Source organism: Ptychodera flava, chromosome 11, assembly GCF_041260155.1.
Source record: "Ptychodera flava strain L36383 chromosome 11, AS_Pfla_20210202, whole genome shotgun sequence".
Classification (NCBI taxonomy): Eukaryota; Metazoa; Hemichordata; class Enteropneusta; family Ptychoderidae; genus Ptychodera; species Ptychodera flava.
Window position 1 is genome coordinate 19,978,948 of NC_091938.1, and position 22,433 is coordinate 20,001,380.

Here is a 22,433-nt window from a genome sequence, read left to right on the forward strand (position 1 = left end):
TGGTTACAAATTTAACTGAAGTCAGGGTTCTCCATGAGGGGATTTTAAGGGATGAGCCAACCTTCTGTTTTTCAAGCAATTTATTCATATGTAAATAACCATAAAACGAATATATTTCCACAAGAAAAGAATATGCAAATTATGTATTGTTATGCATATTTTCCCCACTGGTTTTTTTCCAAGCCGTGGATAAAACTGGAAGTCTCACATCAGTGTACAATGGTTCAGCAGATATTTAGATTCTGTTGATTATGTCTGATACGGATATGAATAGTGTGGAGGAATTTCTTGACAATGTAATGGAAACAGGCAGATGGGCATGCAGGTGTAATAGCCTAATCCATCCAGCTCGCATCATTTCCAGGTGTAATAGCCTGATCCGTACAGCTCACATCATTTCCAGGTGTAATAGCCTGATCCGTACAGCTCACATCATTGTGATATCAAAGTGCACTCACCTGGAACCGTTTTGCTCAACGGAGTGAAACATTGTTGGAAAATGTGAGATATGTCTCAGGATAAATTAGTAGCCACTGCAATTTCCTGTCTGTCAATATCCCAGTGCAGACATTCTTGTACAGAACTGAAATAGGGGATTCTTTTCGCTCCTGCTGGTGTCAATTCACACACATATTTCTGAGAAGTCACAAATCAGAAGACCAAACAAACAAACTTCCTTTTCTACATCTACCTTCACTACCTGTAATATCCACGACATCTTTCCTGTGGTAAGAGGAAAGTGTGCGAAACAATGGGCTCTGTTTGGTATCAAACCACTCCTTTCTAGGAAACACAGCTCCATACTGTAGTACATGGCTACCTGTTTTTCAGTCCGGAGAAAAGTTTGACCTTCATCCACTAACATTAAGGAATGGAGTCCATAGCATTTGAATGTGTGTAAAAGAAAAGAAACACTAAACAGATTTAAAATATCTGTCTAGAATGGAATTACTGACTCGTGATAATTTGATGGGTGTTTTGGCAGTAAAATCTGAAACCAACATCCTGTATTTTGGAAGGATATTATTTTTAATTGGTTGACATAAAGTATGTTTTGATGAAATGGTGTATAGTATTTTTTACACTGAAGTATGTGTCCATGAAATGGAAAGTTAGGATTAGACCAGAACCGGAAACGTGATTGTCCGATAAATGTTGTACTGTTTAAATGGTGTTAAACAGTGTGTTAATAGCGTGAGTGTTGATAACAACAGATTGTGTGTGAAAACATCCCCAGGAACAGCCCTATTTGAGATAGTTGATTTGACTGCACCCATGAAATAGTACAATAAACAGTACATTTCTTCACGACGGTTTGTATTTGTAGCATTCTACTCCAATACACACCTTATCCTCAAAGTATAGTTTGAAAGTTTTCACCCTCAATAATCAAGTCACGGCACTGACATACATACAGGACATGATTGAGGCACACCTGAAGAATAGTGGATCGCATCTCCTCCATGGTATAAATCAGTGCTTGTCTAGGGGTACCCATCATGGTAAATGAATATAAGGATGCTCCTTAGATAACATGGAATTGTGCAGTAGTCTTCCATTTTTACTCATAATTGACTTGAAACTAATATTTTTCATGTGAAGTTGAATAGTTTAATTATACTAAAATGTGTACATGTACCTTTCAGAGTCATCAGTTTCCATTTCAACATTCTGTTTTTGATCACAATATTGAAAATTAGAAATAGTGTGGGATGTTCCATTTCATGGCGATCATTGTCAGAGAGAAGACAGGTACATCTTCATTGAGCAATTTGTCTACATAAGTGAAAAAAAAAACCAGTTTGTCGCAGTTCAACTGGAACCAAAGCAGTAGAATGATTTTGGAAAACATCAGGTTGTGATACCTGCCATAAATTGGTCACGTTGACTCTTACTTATACATATGTAGACACGTATACTTATAGACTGTAAAAGGGGGACTCCCCCCTCCCTTACATATATGCTTTGTCTATGCAGCAGGACTTCTTTATTTCAGTCTGTAAACTCAGGTCCAGCTCAATCTCATACTTCCCCTTGGAAAGCCGATTGAGTCATTTATACCCTGCATCAGTGCTTGCCCCTGCTAATGTTCATCTGATTGGTTAATTACTGTCACATGATTTCTGAACATACAGTGATTGGCTAGTGTATGAAGACTGATATCATCTTCACAGCTTGGGTATGGATCATAACAGCTTGGTTTCTTGCAAACAAGTAGCAGGGTAAACATCAAATAAACACCAACAATGGATCAGAAGATTACCAACAAACTTAAGAAAACATTAAACAAGGATTAGTAATTACATTCAAATAAGAAAGAAATGAGGAACTAATGTTCTGGAATATATTCCTAATTGTCAGCTTCATTAATATACCCCCTCAATGACAATAATGGCAAAATGCCAGTGGCAGAGCAGTTGATGTGTTTAGGAACGCAGTCTTCTATTAGTGTAATACCTTACTTTTTTTCCAGAAGTGTACAGCTGTTGCTCAATGATGTACATATGTATGTACTCACATGCAGAGATAAGTATGTGTGCAAATCCATATCGAAATACATTGTTTTCCTTTGAAAATCAGCGTTTATTACACATACAGCAAAAAAACACCCGTTTGATTTTGATCAACATTGATGCACATTTAGTATGTATCCATGATTTCAGTTTGTATAACTCACCCATAAGTGACAATTGTATGCAAACTTTATAGCATGCGCATCTTCCTTTATTCATACATGGTGCGACAAGACTTTCTTCTCCTTTTTAAGACTTTTCAATGGCAGTCTTCAAGTTCAAGTTCATTCCAAAACTTTTGTTTTACGGCTGAGGATTATTTTTTTGACAGAGTCTGTAATTTCAAACAAAAGAAAGTTACTTTGACTGTAATGCATTTTCTGAATTCCGTGTTTTGATCCAGGATTGGCAACTTTGTTTTCTGTTCTGGGTCTTGTTTGTTATTATTTCTGTTCTTTGATCCTTTGCGAACTTCTTTCAGCTGAGAGGGCTCTACTTCATTGCATGGTTGCCAGCGTCTAACCAATTTTTGCATACTCAAATAACAAGTGGCTTGTTTACCACATTCTTTGAGAGACTTTGGCAACACAGGCAGAATCCTGCAACACAGGCAGAGTCCTCAAACTTTCCAAACTTTAAGTCTAAAGAATCTTAAAGAAATATACAAATGACAAGCTGAAACAAAAAGAACACAACCTGTTAACTCAGATTTTGAGATCTCGAAATCTGCAATTGAAAAATGTGTACGTTTTCTGTGAAGTCAAACCTGGTTGTTTTGCTGACCGTGAACAAAAGTAACAACTGCAACGCTGAAAAATACTGCTCTAGTCTGTCCTCAATAAATGCTGCCCCCCCCTTTCATCAATGGTATGACCCAGTCCGAAGTATGACATCATCATATTTGGGTGGGAACTTTTTTTCTGCTGTTTTGGTGGAGCCGGCATTGTTTATATGGTCAAACGGAACCTGACCTTATTGTACCTGAACATACCTGCCATAGTTTCATTGTAACCATGGACTGCTTGGGCATACACCTTTGCTATCAGATTACTCATGGTCGATTCCATTTTACAGACTTTGAGGGACTGCGTATAGAATTGTCAAATTTTTGTTGTTTTCAGGATGGAAGGCTTTTGCAACATCAGAAATTAGTGTATTTATTATGCAAATTATATTGAATGTTATTATTTGTCAAGTCCAGTGACAGTAATGCTGCTTGCAAGGCTCCCCTCAAGAAGCAGCTGACCCACCCTGCTCAGAGTGGAATGATCCCAACCGTAAAACTTTGAAAGTGGTGACCCTGAGAGTACCCGCCACAGCTGCTGGCTGCTATATTAGCGTGTGCCGGTAATCACTTTTCACTAATTTTCCACCAGGTGCTGTCCATAGAGTCGCTGGATCACAAACTGAATGGACAGATCAACCAGATGACAGAACTCAAGGAATTCTTGCTTCAGAAGGCGAGGGAATTCACAGCCTTCCTGCAAGGGGTAAGTGAAGACACCTTTTTCATATATTTTCAAAAATTGCTTCATTGGTGTGTGTAACGTGTTTACTGTGTCTGTCACGTTGGTTTGGAGTTTGGCGGTTTTTCGCTCGGTTGACTGCTTTTATCACTCTTTGTCTGTGAGGGCTGCTCTTCCATCAGACTAACAAGATTTTGTGGCTGCCTATGTTGTGATGGCATAGTGGCAGATTATTCACATTTTGAAAACCTCAATAAAAATTCCTAACCGACAAAATTCCGAATATGCTGTACAGTTACTACAAAGACACAGTCCAATAGGAGAAAAATACTTCACATTCAAAAATAGTGACTCTGGCATGTGTTTTTGTGATATTTAAAATTAAGTCAGAGGTATGTGAAATTAGTTCTGTTTTGACAAGACCTGTCAAATAAAAATAACAAATAACATACTTTAATAATTGCCTTGTCCCTTTGAAGTCTTGAAACAAAGTTATTTTGTTTGCTCATGACGGCATTTACTGGAATTATTCAACAGGGGTTTTCTGACATATGTGTAGTCATCGGGCAAATATGTGATCAAGCTTATCTTGTGATTGTTATTAACCCTTTGAGAGCTGTAATTGTCTCCCGCCAAAATTTTAGTGCAAAATTTTACCAATTTCTATGAATTTTTCTGTAATTTTTTGATGATTTTGGACCAAATGGACATCACATTTCAATGGCTACAGTTTTTTCTCAAAATTTTGGCAAAAGTCTGAGAAAAATTTGACTGGGCTTTATTTTATAAAGGGAACAAAAATAGACTTTGGCGCTCAAAGGATTAAGAAAAATGTCTCATGTTTCTGAGGCTTTCTACAGTGTCATATCCTGTGATATGTTCTGCATCTTAATTTTTTGAACAATACAGGTTCCGTTGTTTAATTTTGTCTGTGTGAAATTCATTGCTGAAGCGCCACTTTCTCTTATCAACATCACATCATAGACACTTCACGCTGTACATCAGATCCTCTCATCTCTGGCATCTAAACCATCCCACGCATCCCTAAGTGCCGTGTTTACCTGTAGTGGCTCGCTGACTGACTTTTGTTCGGTGGGGTAATGTTACGACGTGCTCCGGATATCCATGTCCTTGTGAGGGGATTGCTTTCAAGGCCTGCCCTCCGAAACCTTTCTTTTCCGAGGCAGATCTGTTGCAGCATTGAAACAGTGGCACATGTTACCACAAAACAATGCTATGCTCCAGGCACTTAGGACACATCAGGGTATCCAGGCAGCACTTTTTAAGTCGTCATATTAGAATACAAAACAGAATACGTTCTACCAGCACCCTGGTATGCACCGACTAAGTGTTCAAACAAAGAGACTTCAACTCAGCCGTGGAATTGGATGAAATCCCCTCCCGATCACTTCAGAAAGGAATATCCCCCACAAAGAAATTTTTGAAAAAGCAGAAATGCTTAGAGGAGTCTCACAACCTTTAAAGGTTACAGGTCCACTCTGAGAGGTTGACTATTTTACAAAGTGAGATTTTTTTTTCTTGCAGTATTGTATGTTAATGTCTTTGCGGTTTTGGAGAAAAGTGTTTGTTACCGTTGCCACTTGAAAAGTGATATTTGGTGAAAGCCAAGTGAGTCCCGGGGCTTCGTATACCACAGCTACTATGCCTGCTTTATGTAAATTAATGTTTTTTTACTTGTCATTGATACTGTAAACTTGCCTTGAAACATAGAAGATTAGTCTGATGAAATACGCAGATATGCCAAAATATTTGCTCTTCGGACATCAATTACAACGGACACAAAAGCAAATGAGTGTCCCTGTGTGGTATCGACACAATAAAGTTTGGTTTCGGAGACCATTTAGTCTGAGTGGCACGGCATTCTAGCTCTTTCCTTTCTACTCTGCTGTCAGAATTTGCTGTTGAAAAATGTGTAATCACCAACCGGTAACAATTAACCCTGATTCTGCTGGCCAAGGTCCATTTACGCAGCATAGAGAGTTGACGGAGGTTAAACCAATGGGATAGAATGGCTTTCAGCTAGACCATTGACAACTGCTTTTGGTGCAATACTGGCACTTATTTTGCTAATCTAGCTGCAAACAATTTTGAGTGATCATCAGCCCAAGTTTCCCTCGGTATGTAGCTGTTTGGATAACCCAATATGCATAGAGCTGATGGCTGCAGTACCCCACGTATGGTTACATATATACCAGTGAAAAGCAATGACAAATTGCAGAACCCCTGCAGGTTGCCACAAGGCTTAGCCAAACAGACAAAGGGAGGGGTCGACAGAAATTGTTGCCATGTATCTTTTGCCTGAAGGATGACTTTTATGTACGTATTATGCAGCTTTCCGTAAACAGGGCAATGAAAAAGACCCCAAAAGCTTGGAAACTGGACACATTCCTGGAAAGTAGCCAGTCTGTCAACTGTTGTAGCAATTTCCTGACCAATATTTGATGAGGAAAGGAAGCAGTGATGCTTGATCATACATTCAGAAAAAGTTTGAAAGGCTATGTGTAAAACCATTGGGAAGTGGTCCACATCGTAATAATAGTACAGTATATCTCAAAGTTGTTCAAAATTGACAACTTTTAAATCGTGATTTTCCATCAACAAGTGTTTGCTAGAAGCTGTGAAAGGGAGGTTCCTCGGATGCACAATGTCAAAATATTTTCCTTTCATCTTCAAAAGTTAAACAACCAACTACATGTCATTGTTTGACCATAGTATTGTGCCAAGTATTTGGAAATTTGCTTCATCCATCAAACAATATAGATTTAAAGATCAGGTCAACAACTAGTTTTGCAGAAGTGAGCAAGTCTGGTGGTCGGAGCTATGGGACCACAGAATTTTTCAGCAAGGCCAGTACCAAAACAAATTCACCATAGTGGTGATTCAAGCGATCACTTCTTCAAATTATTTCTCCGTTCAAGAGCATACTTGAAAGTGTATTGTGCTGAACAATTTCCAATCTCATTTTTTATGCATTTGACCTGTGTTGTCAGTGTCTCATGATACTTGTGTCGTCAAGGATTCAAGTGTAAGACTTCAAACACTGTCTGGACGGCCTTTGACTCAGCACGTAGTCTGAACAGCCCTTTACAAATCTTTGTCTCCGGGGACATTGTAGAGTCCCCCCTCCTTTTATACAAACATGTGAAATGCTTCCACTCCCTGAAAGATGCCACAGCCTTGAAAGGACACAATAATCTCTGACAGACTATCCTTTTTGGAAAAAAAATTCTCTTATCTTGCTGAGAATGCTATGAATGATCAACTGAAAGCTAAAAGTGTTGCCATAGGAAATCAAACAGTTCTGTTGTATAAGTTCCTTGTTATTCACTTTTCAGACACCATCAGGTGTACATAAAGTAGAATTTCATGATATAGTGTCTCTTTTTAGTCCCCACGGACACCGTCCGGGGGACTTATAGGTTTGGTCATGTCCGTGCGTGTGTCCGTGCGTCCGTGTGTGCGTCCGTGCGTGCGTGCGTCCGTCCGTTCACGCAGATATCTCAGAGATGCCTGGAGCGATTTCATTCAAACATGGTACAAGGATTACTTCATATGTCATACAGATGCACGTTAATTTGTTTTGTGATACGATCCAATATGGCTGCCAGGCGGCCATTTTATTATGATTTTTTCATGTACAGAGCCATAACTCAGGCATGTTTCAACCGATTTTATTCAAAGTTGGTACAAGGACATTGACCAATGTCATAGATATGCACGTCAATTTGTTTTGTGATACGATCCAATATGGCTGCCGTGTGGCCATTTTGTTACGATTTTTTCATGTACAGAGCCATAACTAGGGCATATCTCAACTGATTTATTCAAACTTGGTACAAGGACATTGACCTATGTCATACATATGCACGTCAATTTGTTTTGTGATACGATCCAATATGGCCGCCTGGCGGCCATTTCATTACGATTTTTTTCATGTACAGAGCCATTACTCAGGCATGTTTCAACCGATTTTATTCAAAGTTGGTACAAGGACATTGACCAATGTCATAGATATGCACATCAATTTGTTTTGTGATACAATCCAATATAGCCGCCGTGCGGCCATTTTGTTACGAATTTTTTCATGTACAGAGCCATAACTCCGGCATATCTCAACCGATTTTATTCAAAGTTGGTACAAGGACATTGACCTATGTCATAGATATGCACATCAATTTGTTTTGTGATATGATCCAATATGGCCGCCTGGCGGCCATAACTCAGGGCCACAACTCTGGCATATCTCAACCGACTTTATTCAAAGTTGGTACAAGGACATTGACCTATGTCATACACATGCACATTGATTTGTTTTGTGATACGATCCAATATGGCTGCGGTGTGGCCATTTTGTTACGTTTTTTTCATGTCTGGAACCATAACTCAGACATGTATCAAGCAAATTTATTAAAAGTTGGTACAAGCTAGGAGATTGATTAATGTCATACATATGCACGTTAATTTGTTTTGTGATACAATCCAATATGGTCGCCGTGTGGCCATTTTATTACGATTTTTTTATGTCCTGAACGATAACTCAGACATGTATCCAGCGAATTTTTTCAAAAGTATTTTTATCACAGATTTAATGAAGAGGACTCTATCCTCTCTGAGGACCTGTAATCAAAGTACCCATTAACAAGTGGGGACTGTGTCATCAACGATGACTTGTTGAAGACAAGAATGTGTGAGAAGGATATTTTTGTGTGAAATTTAGAAGTTTTATTCTTGTCACTCTTCTGAAGGTTCTCAAGCATGCTTTCCTACTTGTACTGCATTGCAAAGATTCATAATCAAGAACAAATCAGTATATGTATTTACAACCCATATCCTGCCAAGTTTATATATTAAGGCCTCTGAAAACAGACATATTGTAAACATGATTTTTATGGACTAAACTAGCTGCTATAACATACCAAGCCAAGTTGGTGAAAATACATTTGGTTTTGGCTCAATGCTACCTTTTACTGACTTTGCAGATGGGCAAGTGATACTGTCTAGCAGGAACAATGTTTAAGTCTTGGTTGTCAATGGCCACACCTGTCACAGTGACGTAGTTTGTCTTGAACTGAGTTGAAGGCGAAGCCACTCACCGGTAAGGCCTTGACTCAGTGTTGACAACCAAGGTGAATGTCAGAAAAGATACATCACTGGTCCAGAATAAACACCAGTAAACCTTGGCCTTCTTTGCAATATTTACCCAGTGTACGTGAGTGTAGCTGTGGTGGGAGGAAGAGGGATGTAAGTGTATTATCCATCGAAGGGAAAAACCAAAATATGGAACCTTCTTTATTCTTTTGAGAGGGTAACTGTACTTGGAAGCGCACTGTTTTGAGAGCCAGTAACAGTTCATTTTTCAAGAGTTATTCTTTGATGATCAAAAATGTTCACTTTCAGTGAAAAGTCACGAGTATGGTCAGACTTGAGAGACCATCTTCAGATGTGTGCATAGAGACTGGGATGTTTCACTGTACGACACCTAGGTAACAGAAAACACAGAGTTCACATCAGAGTCATCAATTTTATAATGCACATCCTAAATATACCAACCAATTGAACTAAGAGCACACTTTGTTCTTTAAACTTCCGCAAAACTTTTGATGTTCACTGTGTTGTCACCTTGGCAATTGCAGAAAATCGTAACCAGGGTGCTGCCATACCAAACTGTGTAAACTTCAATGGTTAATACTAAAGTGCCACTATAACCAAGAGAAACACCACTCAACTTAACCTCTTCATCGCTGATTCCCTGTAAACAGGTCCACAATCACCATTAATAACAATGGGTTTGGACCAAACTATGTTGTCGAAAGCGTTAAGGGGGTCACAGCTGTAATTTTTTTAGCTCATATTTGGTATGTATATAAATACCAAAAAGAGCTTATATGGTGAGTCAGTGGCATCTGCATGTCTGTATGTATGTATGTGCGTTTATAATATTAGCATTATTTTTTTTTTCTGAAAAGCAAGTATGGTACATTTCATTTCTCTTTTACCAAAATTATGTTGAAATACACAAAGTACCAGTATTAGTAATGTGAACACAATGCGTTTAACATGCAATGATTGTTGACAAGTGAATTCTTCCAGACTAAAAGTCAGTACGCATACAAGCTGTATTTACAAGCTGAAACTAGGTACTTTGACGTGATTTTAGGAGTAGGGCAAGACACTGAATTTCACAAACAGAGCAAAATTACTGCAAAACACAATCAAAAGATACAATTACTGGCACTTAATGACATCATTCAACGGCCTTTCATTCATGAGTTGCTGTGTGTAGCTATTGGCCAGTGGCCAACACAATCACTGCCAAGAAAATCGCAAACAAACTGGCATTTTAAGTGCCGGATATTTTCTCAGTCTTATGTTGAATGTTTTCTATACCATTTTCTTTTTGTGTAAATGTTGCTTTTTTCATAAATTATTGCATAGCAAATGTTTTGTAGTATTATAGACAGCAAACGTCTCTGTCCACCTCAGATATTAATATTAATGAGGGAATAGAGATATTTGTCAGGTGAGATCAGCAGAATTGACCAGGCCAGTGAGTTGTTGGCCAAAGTCCACCTGTAATATTTCCAGGGCAGTTATTAATTGTTCATTCCTCTGCAAAAGCACCAGTAATAGTTACTGTTTATTAGAAAAGTATTGAAAGAGTCAAAACTTTGACTCAACAACAACCCGACTTGTTTTACTCAAAGCAGTATAGTAAAAGTAGTAATTGTTTATTATTTTGACTTGCAACTCTCTGAGACGCCTAGCCCAATGGGCTTACAAGTCACTATTTAATTAACTTTTGCGCAGTATAGTAAAACGTCCAACTACCAAACATCAACAGCCTTGTGAAAAGTGACATGAAAATATTGATACTTCCTTAACAATCTTGTGAGAAGTTACGTTAAATTATTGATGTGCTGACAAACATGTTTACAACAATGCTGCAGTGATCAAAAAAATATTTTAGTCGGCAAATCAATAGAAAAATGATCTTTTTGGAATGCAAGGTTTCTGTTTCATACCATTCTGCAGTTTGCTGTTTGTTTACATTGCATGTTGCCATGGCAGCAAGCAAATATTCAAATTTTGTTAGCTCAAGCTTCTACAGATCATCTTGTAAGGTATAACCAATGAAATAATTATGAGAGCATTCAATGGATCTTTTTATGAAATGTCTGTCAATTGTATTGTCATGGCGGGTTCACAAGTTCGTGTTTTTGTTTCAAAGATGCAAATAGGACTGGTGTTACACCTGGGTCATCCAATCACACCACAGTGCTTTTGTCCAAGAACACGAACAAATAAATTTTACAATTGAATTAATGTTTACACATTCTTTGAGTTTGCCCATGAGTCTTCCCTAGTAAAAAACAAGACAACTTTTGAACAACACACCGTGTGAAGGCATGCGTGTAATCTCCACCCCTGGTACGTACTAATAAAACCCTGCCGCTTACACATCTTAACCATTGACCATTTGAACCATTCATTTTCTCATTGTAAAGTGCAATCATTATACTATAAAGGGTGCTTGCCCAACTAATAGCATTATCCCCAACCTGTGTTATTGTACAACGTACAAACAGTTTTGTTTTCTTGCCCTAAAAAAACTGACTTGTCCATAGCTGACCCTTGTGACTGGTTGTTCAACTCGGCACTGTGGTACATCAGCTATCTCAAGACCAGGGTGTTTTTCCACAAGTTTGAAAGTGCACAAAGTGACCCAGGCATGATTACTATTGGGTGATGGATGATGCTGTTGATAATTTGTCATTAGTGATATGACGCAAAAGAGTGATGTTTACTGTGGTATTGCCTTTACAAGTGTAAAATATTGTTTTCTGTTGAATGCCAATTTGTCAGATTAGTGGTATTTTTGTGAGGGAATTGTTCACATGGCTGTAGAAGCAAATAGTCTGGTTTATCACCTGAAACTCTTGTTTCTTTATTTCGTCATTGAAAACTGATGCTTTGCTGTACCTTTCTTCATCATTACATCATCATCATCAACAACATCATTGTCATCATCATCATCATCATCAACATCATCATCATCATCATCATCATCATCATCATCATTGTCATCATCATCATCATCATCATCATCATCATCATCATCATCATCATCATCATCATCATGAACATCATCACCACCAACAACAACACCATTCATAATGATCTCAGATGCTATATCTACCATCATCATCACCATGACTACTATAATTATCATCATCATCAGTTTCATCATCACAATAATCATCACTACCTCTGAGAATTACCTCAACCCTGACAATCATCATCAGCATCATCATTAATTGATATCTTTATTTAAAAGATTTTATCCAACGTAAACAAAAACAGTCCAGGGAGGTTCCAAATGGCAAGAACAGACAAATATCACCAATACACAGCCAGACCCCCAGCTGCTGTCCATATTTGACATGTACATATATTATCAGCATTCTCCAAACCAGGCTATGGTTACTGCTAACAACACTCCACATAAATATTTGTGCATACACCTCCCCAGACCGAACAGCAAACATTGCATGATATGTCAATAATAACATCAGAGAAATTTTAATTTATGTCTTTCAGAGGGACGATGTTGCTTATAAAACCAACAGAGAGTTTCTCAAGCTGCTGATTGGATTCCTGCCGAAGATTGAAGAAGAAAGGAGAGAAAATGTAATTATTTATCTGATTTATTCCTGAAGCTCCTCAATTCACATGTCCGCCAACTTGAACTTCCTAACTTTGAAAAATGAACATAATATGTCAAGCTTGTTTTCAGAGGTTTTTATCAATTCTCTACCAATCCACAAGTACTGCTTATCTATTGATCAATATCATATCAGTGACAAGATTTGTCATTTCTAAATTGACCGGGAACTGTTAAGTAAACAGAAAAAAATGTTGCTGCAAATTATTTGTTTCATCTAAGAGCTGTATAAATGCTGTATTGTGAGTTTTAAAAGGACTGTCATTGGTGAATTATCACCATCCTGAAAAAGGAATTCCAAGAGTTACCATTTTAACGGTGCGCCATGGATTTCTTCCGCAGCTGAGCATATGCCAGGAGAAAGTACAGGAAGCCAAGGGTGAAGTTGAGACTTGTGAACCGGATGCAATACTGCATTTAGACAGGTATGTCATTTATTTTCATAGAAGAAACATTGATGTATCATGTAGATACAGTGGGAGGCTTATGATGGATAGGTTCTCTGTGTTTGAGTAAAAACTCACAATTGTCCATTCTGTTGCAAGATTATGCCTGGCAGTGTAGCTGCTTCTGATAATGTACACATCTCTGCAAGAAAAGCATTTGTCAGATATCTTACCTTCATTTTTATTTTGCATGGTGTCTGTCCAACTGTACCTTAACGAAAAACTGTCAACCAAAATATCATAGTCCAAGAGGTATTCTGCTGTATTGAAAAGTTCATGAAAGAAACAAGTTTAGCTTGATCAATGTGTAGTACGCTACTTATACTGTGTAGTAACTCTACCTGTACATTGTCAGCAGACGCTGTTGTCATAATGTAGTTTGGATTTGTCAGCTAGAAAAGCATCAGACCTTTGTCAACAAAATTGAGCATACTCCATAATACTAATTTGGTATTTGTAAATTATACAGTACTCACTTTTTACAAAAATTTGTCAAGCAATATTCCATTAATCTGCTGTTCTCTTTTATACGTGGGTTCTGTCTTCTATTCTGATTCCTTCGCAACTTCAAATTTTGTCATTGTCTCATGTAAAGACAAGATGTTAATGGATCAATCACTTCTGTTTTGACAGTGCCAGAAGTCACCGAGACGAGATGCACAAGGAACTTGAAGACATTTTAACGTTTAGAGAATCTCTGACAAATCTTGTCTTAATCGAGAGGGATGACTGGTACGAGGTAAGAACACCATCAGCATTTTCTAATGTAACTGTGTCATTAAATGTTGTGACAACAGCACTGGTAGACCGGTGACTTCAGTTCTTCTCCGTGTGAGGAAAATAACTCTATCAGTATGTGACCTACAGATGAAGGATTGAACACTATAGTGCAAGCATGATCACAGCCTTTGAAAATGAAAGTAACAGACTACATGTATTTAGTTGTGTATTGTAGTATACAATGTGCTTGTCTGATGTGAGTTGACAACAATATATCTCTCTCACTCTCACTCTCACTCTCTCTCTCACACACACACACACTCACACACACACATTCATACTATAGCTCAAATCAGCAGAAGAGGACTTTCTATCTAGCAATGAGGAGTTTGAGTTGTTGAAGGAGGAAGCTAAACTGACAGCAGAGAAGAAGAAGCGGGCAGTGAGTGTGAGAGAAGCACTCAATGACGCTGTTGTGGATCTGAGACTGGGAAGAGAGACGAATGGCGTAGATCTCAGTATGCTTGGTGAAAGAGCTACTGATGGTAAGATACATAGTTCTGTGAATTTTGGTAGGATTGGATATGATGTGATTGGCCTGATTTGGAAAACAGTAAACTCAATATGATACAGTGTGAAATGATGTATGATATGATATGATATGATATGATATGATATGATATGATATGATATGATATGATATGATATGGGATGAGATATGATATGATATGATATGATATGATATGATATGATATGTAGGATATGACTAACTGAGATTTATTATGTGATGCAATGAATAGTGGCAGAAGATGTTAAAGGATAACAATATACTATATATTATAGTCAAAATGACGTACCATGTACTTATAATACTATATACTGGTAGTACAAATCACAAAAGTTTTACTAAATGTGCACTATAACTATGGTTTTCATCACTAAGTTACATCTAGCTTCATGATTTAAATTTTTTTCTTTTTTCCCTTCGTTTTCCTATTTCTTCAGTTTTGAAAAGGAGAAGTGTTCCCAGTATGTGGCAGTCGTTGTCAGAGAGAGTTGCAGTGGTGGGTTTACATTTCCTTCTTATTTCATAGGTTTTCAGTATCCAATGTTCACAAGATATCAAATCAGTATATCAGTCATGCAGAATCCTCTATCGCGAGAAAACATCTTCTTGAAGCAAGAAGGAAATTTTCTCACCTGATTTTAATACAGATCGTTTTGCACTCTCAACAGTTTGTGAATTCAGATTCCCATCCACTGGGAATAGAACACAGGGAATTCTGTAATGAAGTCTTGAGAGAATGTCAGAACTACTTGGATGACGACGCTCTGTTCAGCAATTCTTTAGACATGACAGCCATCTTACAGGTAAGCCTCCCATCACTGCTATGTGCCTGTATGTCTGGCAATTCATGTTAGGGAAAATCAGTTCTGTCTTCATAAAACAAGGTGAATCATATCACATGACATGTAGGATGTCACATGATCGTCACATGACAAGAAGAGCACATGGATGTCACATGACTGATGAAGAGCTGCACATTTTGATTGCTAAATTATTTACAGAGATAATTAGTTGTTTTGCTCATTCTGTGTCAGTGAAATTTTGATAGTTTGTTAGTTGTGAGTTCGAATCCCATGAGAATTTATCAAATTACAGATCTAAATGAGAACAACTTGATCTTTTTTTTTATCTGTAGTTGCAGTCAAACTCTGTGAGCTCACTGACTTCTTCCCTGGACTCAGTACAAGAGGATGTTGATTCTAGAAATGTCGGGATGTCCCTGCAGCAAAGTCTTGTCAACTGTTTGGAATTGGAGGAACAAAACCAAAATCCATACAAGAAAGTAGTTGAAAAGCTGAGTCTGAAAATTCAAGACCATTTCCAAAAGGTATGCCAAAGACGCACTTTTATCAAATTATTTCTAGTCTGTCCACTTTTGTGTCAAACTGAAGTTGCTGCCAGCATTGCTTTTAAGTTCAATCTTCAATTCCAAAGCTGCATCATCAGCATTGATTTTAACATCGCCTGAAGGCTATCGTAATCATAAATATTTTTACACTTTGTACCATTTGAAGGGTTCATTCATGCCACTAAATGATCAAAGAATAATTTGTAAATCATGTCAACAGCATAAAATGTCGTAAGAACAGTGAATAATTTGTGACACAGTACAAAACTTTGTCTTTGAAAATCCGTTTTAAGGAATCCATTTCATGTCGCTGTTGATTCTTATTGATTCGAAATTGGAGAAGAATGTGAAAATCAATACTGAAAATGCACCAATAAATTTAAACCTGATGGAGTTTTTTTTGATGTATTATGTTTAGATGATCAACTTGATTCAAAGGGAAGAGAACAACTTCGATCAGCTGTTTTCACGAAAAATCTGGCGTTGCTACGAGCCATACTTCTTTGACAGAACGATGAGTGCATTGAGCAGTCTCTATGAGGTGAGTAGATGTTTATGTGACATAGTAATCCCAATAATTGTTACAAGAATTATATCATACCAAAAAGTGAAAATAACCATGCTATATTTGCAATATAGCATGGTTGGAACAGGCATGAGCTCTAAGCTAGAGAAAATTTCCTTGTGACATTTAAAAATAACAAATTTTCAATATGATTATCTTTTTTACAATTTTCAGAGAGCTTATGCTTATGAATGCTGCATATTTCAACAAAACTTGCAAGTACTGACCATGGAAGAACTAGAGATATCTGAAGGCTGGATTATTGAACTTGTATCTCATCCTTTACTCCTAGAAGACAGTGGTTTTGTAGACAGCTCTGGAAGTCTACACTCTACTACACCTACTGATCAGACATTTAGTGTTGGAACTGAGCATGTGCGCGATATGTCCAACCAAACTGGGCATGTGCAGAAAGTATCAAAACCAACTGAGCATGAGCAAATGCCATCATTGGACACTGAGCATGAGCAAAAGAGTGCAGTGAAAATTGATTTTGTGCAGAATTTGCCCGCTCGCTCAGAAGTTGAGTCAGCTCATGACAGTCGATTCGGTAGTTTTGAAATCATAGGACTCCATGAAAATCTCTGTGAAAGTCAGTGTTCGGATTCTGATGATGACGACGCCAGTTCATCAAGTTCATGTTCAAGTCTGTGGCACACAGCAGAGTACGATCTTTCAGAAATTGTTAAACATGCCGAGCTCATAGAAAGAAACCATGACACTCTCGATCGACAGAAAAACGGGCAGAGGCAGATCTCGTTGGTTTTGCCAGACGACGACAGTGACACTTTTGAAGAGAAAGTGCTGGAGAAAATCTCTGTGAAAGACTTGAGTTTTGATGATGATGATGTATCTGGCAATGTGGAATCAAAGAGTAACATTGGAGATAGTTGCAATCAAAATGCTGACAAGCAGGAAACCATGTGCGAAATCACTGAAAATAACAACAGGAGATGCAAGGAGCGTGAGACACCGTCATCCAACACTGACGAATCAGTGGCCAACAATCCACAGAATATTCTCCTCTACCCAGACAACGATTCACTCTATTCTCAGGAGTCGGACGTGAGCTCACACGACTTGGTGCCGACCACTCCACTGGAGAGTTCTGATGACGTTTTCTACCCAACTGCCAACACACAGAGAAGTCAACGGGATTCAGATCACAATCGCTGGAGTTACACCAAATCGAATTTTGATTTGGAGATGAAGCTCCGGCCAGCTCACCAACTTCAAAGGCATAACAGAACATTTGTTGAAAATTTCAGACAGACTTTTAACTGTGTAAACCAAATAATCAGGCAGACTTCGTTAATGAGAAAATTGCAGTGGGTGACGAAGTGTCTCCAACAGATGAACACAACGGTCAGGGAAATTTTCAACCAAAAGACTCCAGGTTAGTGTCATCTCATTTATTTGTCATACAACCACATTTCAGCAAACATACATGTTGGACCATAAGGAAACATGTTCACCTTTAACCTTTGAACTCAAGTTCAATTAAACCTGATGGGACTTTGGAACACCCAAGGTAAAGTTTCAAGTGGAAGCAAGGTCCAAGTATGAGATATGAATCTCTAACTGATATTTCTAGGTAGCATACAAACCACATGTCTTGCAGTCGTATCTGCCATGTGACAACAACATGACCTCTTATAGAGATCATGACCTCTGACAAAGGTCATGACCTCTGATATAAGTGACAAGTACTCGTATTCTCCTTGATATTAGAAAATCACAACATCAAAGTGGTAAATGGTTGGTGCAACAACTTGCACAGAAGGATACAGAAATAACTCAGATAGTGTAACACAGTGTGTAAATATTAACTTCATAAAAACAATCTATCTGTTTTTCGCTACATCATGACACATCACCTCTCACTCCACCACTTATGTTGTTGATTTCAGGCAAGCCACGAATCAAAGCCTTGACGGGTGATGACATGCCAACAGTACTCATCGTCATGTTTCTCCACGGTGATCCCAAGATGATCGCGTCTCTCCTTCCTCAGCTGCATCTCATGTATGACCTGATTGCGCCATTTCTAGAGAACGGTTGCCACGGTTGCTCCTTGACTCAGTTCCAAGTCGTCTACGAGTTCCTGTTGAATAAGATGAAACAGAACTTGAAGTTCTACCACAACATTGCTTATTCTTCATCTGTGTGAGGGCGCCCTTCATGACTGTATTGACAGTGCAATGTTCCGCTGTGTGTGTGCTATGTGAGTGTTGTGTACAGATGTTAGTGGTCACCTGACACGAGCATCACTTCACTGATTGTGTGTGTACTATTTACTCCCAAAATGCTGCTTCTATAACGTGTACAAATCTTTTTTCATGGTAGCAGGGCTGAAAAGGCAATTTTGTATTTGACTCTTCCCTCAGTAGGAGAAGTGTTGGTGATAAATCTAGTGTGCCAAGCTAAGTACTCATAAATTACATCAGTACTCAATGATCCAAATAAATAGAATATTACACAGTCCTTGCAATTGAAGCTGGCGTCATAGACGTCTGACCAGTATATTCGATCAGTTTTGAATTGTTTTTACATCGGATTTATGTATTTGGTTAATAGAACATTAAGTTTTTACAATCATGAAACTGTTTTGATACATATTTTCTTGTAAATATCTTTTAATGTTTACATCTTGATGAGATATTATTTATCATTTGACCAAATTTTAAGTTGCATATTCGGTTCTTTAATGTTTTCATGCCCAAGCGAGGTAAATGTCTAGGTGCTTCTTTGATACAGTATACATGCCATCTGGTTGTTCACCACGCTTGTACTTCCCAATCTCCCATGATACTGTGCACATTTGCAATATTCACAATGGGTGTTTTTAAAAGAGACGTGACAGCAAATGCCCTTTGATTCAAATTAAACGGAAAAAACTTAGTTATATGAAATTTCTGACCCAGGACTGAATACGTTTCAGAAATTTGTAAATAAATGTAGTGAAATATTTTGAAAATACAAATGTAAATATATTTAAGTATTACTGGTAAACAAAGTATACAATGAATGAACATGCTCCAAGAAGGATGTATGACCTAGTCCAGTAATGTCAACATTCATGACATAGCAGATGAAAGCGACTACAGTCAATACTTAAAGCTCCATAAGCTGTATCTTTTGGCTATTTTGTCAGAACTTTTGTTTTGTGGTTTCCCTATACTTCCTGCATTGAATCCCTAAACTGTAATTTAATGCCAAGTATTTAACATATCAACACAACTTATAAGAGTATAATCTACATTGTTATTGTTGAAAATTGTATTCAAGTCCGGACTAGAATTCATTTGTAAACAATAAGCAATGATCATTACACACATACAAGCTGTGTTGACAAAAAGAATACTCTTAATTTTAGCATGAAAAACGGATTAGGGTCAGACACGGTAGTTGATATACAGAAGCAGAATACTGAAAAACTTGCCACAAGTTACAGCTTATGTCCCTTTAAAGTTGAGTCAAAGGATCCACACTGTTAATTTCTGCTAACTACATACCCCAGTTTTAACTCTTTTTTAAAAGTATCTTTAGCATGTTTTTGATAAATGCCAGAATTACTGTGTAGCTGTTTTAATAGAGAGCAGGAAAAATTGCTGCATTTTAACATTTTAAGAATAAAATGTATTTCAGTTTTATCCTGTTTTCATTGTTACAGGTATGACACATTCTAACTTCACAAGCAATAACAAATACAATCTAATGGCAAAAGTATTAATATTTCATACAGCTTGCTGTCTTTTAAAAGTCAGCCTATTTACAAAAAAGGCAATTTCTACAAAAGCAGGTATTCCACAATCCACAGTATTTTCCAGTATTGAAAATAAGCACTGATTCAGTTATGAGAATCTTCACTCAGATTTTTTAAATGATCTGCGAGTTACTTATGCAAGCCGACAACAGATTTTAAATAGCATATTGCAATTACAGTGGCATTGACATATGGGTCATCTTTTGTCATTGTAAACAGCAATCTCTTTAATTTAGACAGCATAATTTTCCAAGCATCAACTTTGTAACTTTCTGTAGCATCCATGGTTTTGTTTGTGGAGTACTGGTCCAAAATAATACTCGTCCTGCCATCCATTCAAGCATACAAATATACACTACTGTCGCATAGGATAGAAGAGTTGTATTCTGTATGAGAGATTGCTTTACATTTTCTAAAAGACTGACCACACGTCACAGATTGTACGGATTTTAAAGTTTACATTTAAAATCTCAGCTTAGCTGCTAAAAATGTTCTATGCAATATTTTTCAGGGAATTAGTAGATAACTGCGTTTGATATGAATTTTTTGACATAATTGAGCAAACATAATTCCAATTTTAATACATATTAATACTTAATACACACCATGCTCACTTTCCAATCAAGTCTAAAGTAAATCCATTATTGCACTATGTCTGCACCAAGATATGTCCTTTTTGTGAGCCAGTTTAGTTTACAAGGTTTGATTTTGAAATTATCTCTGCAAAATCCTTGAAAAGTATGATTTTCACTATTCTCACAAGAAAATGTACATATTTTGTCAAGTTAGAATACAGCCAGTCACCTGTGGTTGGTGTTCGTGACTGAAATTAGAAAGCTTTGAAGAAATTAACTCCAGCTCAGTTTATTAGCATTTTTGTAATTCAGTAGGGTATTCAAGAACTAGAAACTGTGTGCTAGTAGTAATGTAAGCTAACATTATCCACTGACAAGATAGCCTATTAGATATCAAGGTATTTGTAGAGATGCCACCCATATCGGTCAGGAGAAGCCATACACACTGTATCATTAAAGGGAAAAGCCTCCGAATCGACAGATCTTTTGCATCCTAGCATGTGCCAATTTCATTAATCAAGTTTTTAATTCACAGCCTTCCTCAAACAATGTTGGTTAGGGAACTTCAGAACACCGACCTAACCAAGCAGCATAGCCTGGACAATGAGCATGTGCTGATAGGTCTTTTTATTTGGTGTTACTCAGTTGCTTGTAGGATATTTTTCTGTATACAGATTAGTTTTATTCCTCTCTGCATGTAAATGGATTTTCCGCTTTTACATTTTTGACTGTCTCATGCAGCAGTTTTAAATTATTCACAAGGAGATGTTTATGTATATATTCTGATTTATTATTTGATGTCCTTCATATTATTTTACATTTTTTTTCTGAATTTCAAAGATTTTGATTACTGATACAGTACCTGACTTTTGCTGTTATATTCCCAACAATAGCTGTACAGTGTTCAATACTCTCTACTGGGCAGCTGAAGCCAAACCAAGATAATCATAGATTTATGTGAAATCATGTTTTGAATTCACAAGGTGCTTTTCTATTTTATATATAGAGAAAATTTAACAGCCAATCAGGACACAAGTAGTGAAAATTGAGCAGCCAATCAGGACACAAGTAGAGAAAATAGAATTCTTAATTTGGTCAATCATGACTGTTTTTTTGGCATAGCAGGTGTTCATTTTTAAATATTCAAATCACCGGACCAAAGGATAGGCTTAAGGTATTTTGTGAAATGTTGCCAGCAGATGAAGCAAAAAAAATTTCAGTGAAATACAGCAATGCTGTTACTGTATTTTCATTTGACACTGAACAGCTTAGATATTGAATTCCTTGATTTGTCAACACCTTGATTTTTTTCTGTGCTGTTGTGAAGTTATTCCATGAGGCAACAAAAACAGACCTCTTTCACAAAAAGCTGATCTCCTGTCCAAAAGAGATTATTATAGACGTTAATTTGCAAATGAGATATATATTTTGTGACAAAAACTACATGCATTTGTAGACTCGAGGTACAGTGTTCTGCTGTGAGAATAAAACAAGTTGTTAAGTATTCATGGTGTTTTGTCATTGACAGTGTGTGGTACGTGTATGTTTGAAGAGCAATGTTGCTTATACGGCATACTGCGGCATATTACAATGCAAGTTCTCCACAAGGGGATTTTTAGGAATGAGCCAACCGTCTTGAATTGGAGCAGTCTATTCATATGTTAATAACAGTATAAAAGAATACATTTTAACAACAAAAGGATATGCAAATTATGCAGTGATA

General features: G+C 37.4%; 2 protein-coding genes across 2 annotated transcripts in view; both read left to right on the forward strand.

Moving 5' to 3' along the window:
• The window catches only part of LOC139143755 (uncharacterized), a 38,390-nt gene extending 16,176 nt beyond the window's left edge, over window positions 1-22,214 (forward strand). Inside the window, exons 4-14 of the mRNA XM_070714296.1 lie at window positions 3,890-4,003; window positions 12,599-12,688; window positions 13,065-13,147; window positions 13,802-13,907; window positions 14,235-14,433; window positions 14,894-14,952; window positions 15,125-15,259; window positions 15,592-15,783; window positions 16,223-16,345; window positions 16,544-17,765; window positions 18,280-22,214. Of these exons, the coding sequence (XP_070570397.1) occupies window positions 3,890-4,003; window positions 12,599-12,688; window positions 13,065-13,147; window positions 13,802-13,907; window positions 14,235-14,433; window positions 14,894-14,952; window positions 15,125-15,259; window positions 15,592-15,783; window positions 16,223-16,345; window positions 16,544-17,765; window positions 18,280-18,539 (2,583 nt within the window). The 3' untranslated portion in view covers window positions 18,540-22,214. The remainder of the gene's footprint in view (window positions 1-3,889; window positions 4,004-12,598; window positions 12,689-13,064; window positions 13,148-13,801; window positions 13,908-14,234; window positions 14,434-14,893; window positions 14,953-15,124; window positions 15,260-15,591; window positions 15,784-16,222; window positions 16,346-16,543; window positions 17,766-18,279) is intronic.
• The window catches only part of LOC139143758 (puromycin-sensitive aminopeptidase-like), a 539,468-nt gene that overhangs the window by 198,312 nt on the left and 318,723 nt on the right, over window positions 1-22,433 (forward strand). The window lies entirely within an intron of this gene.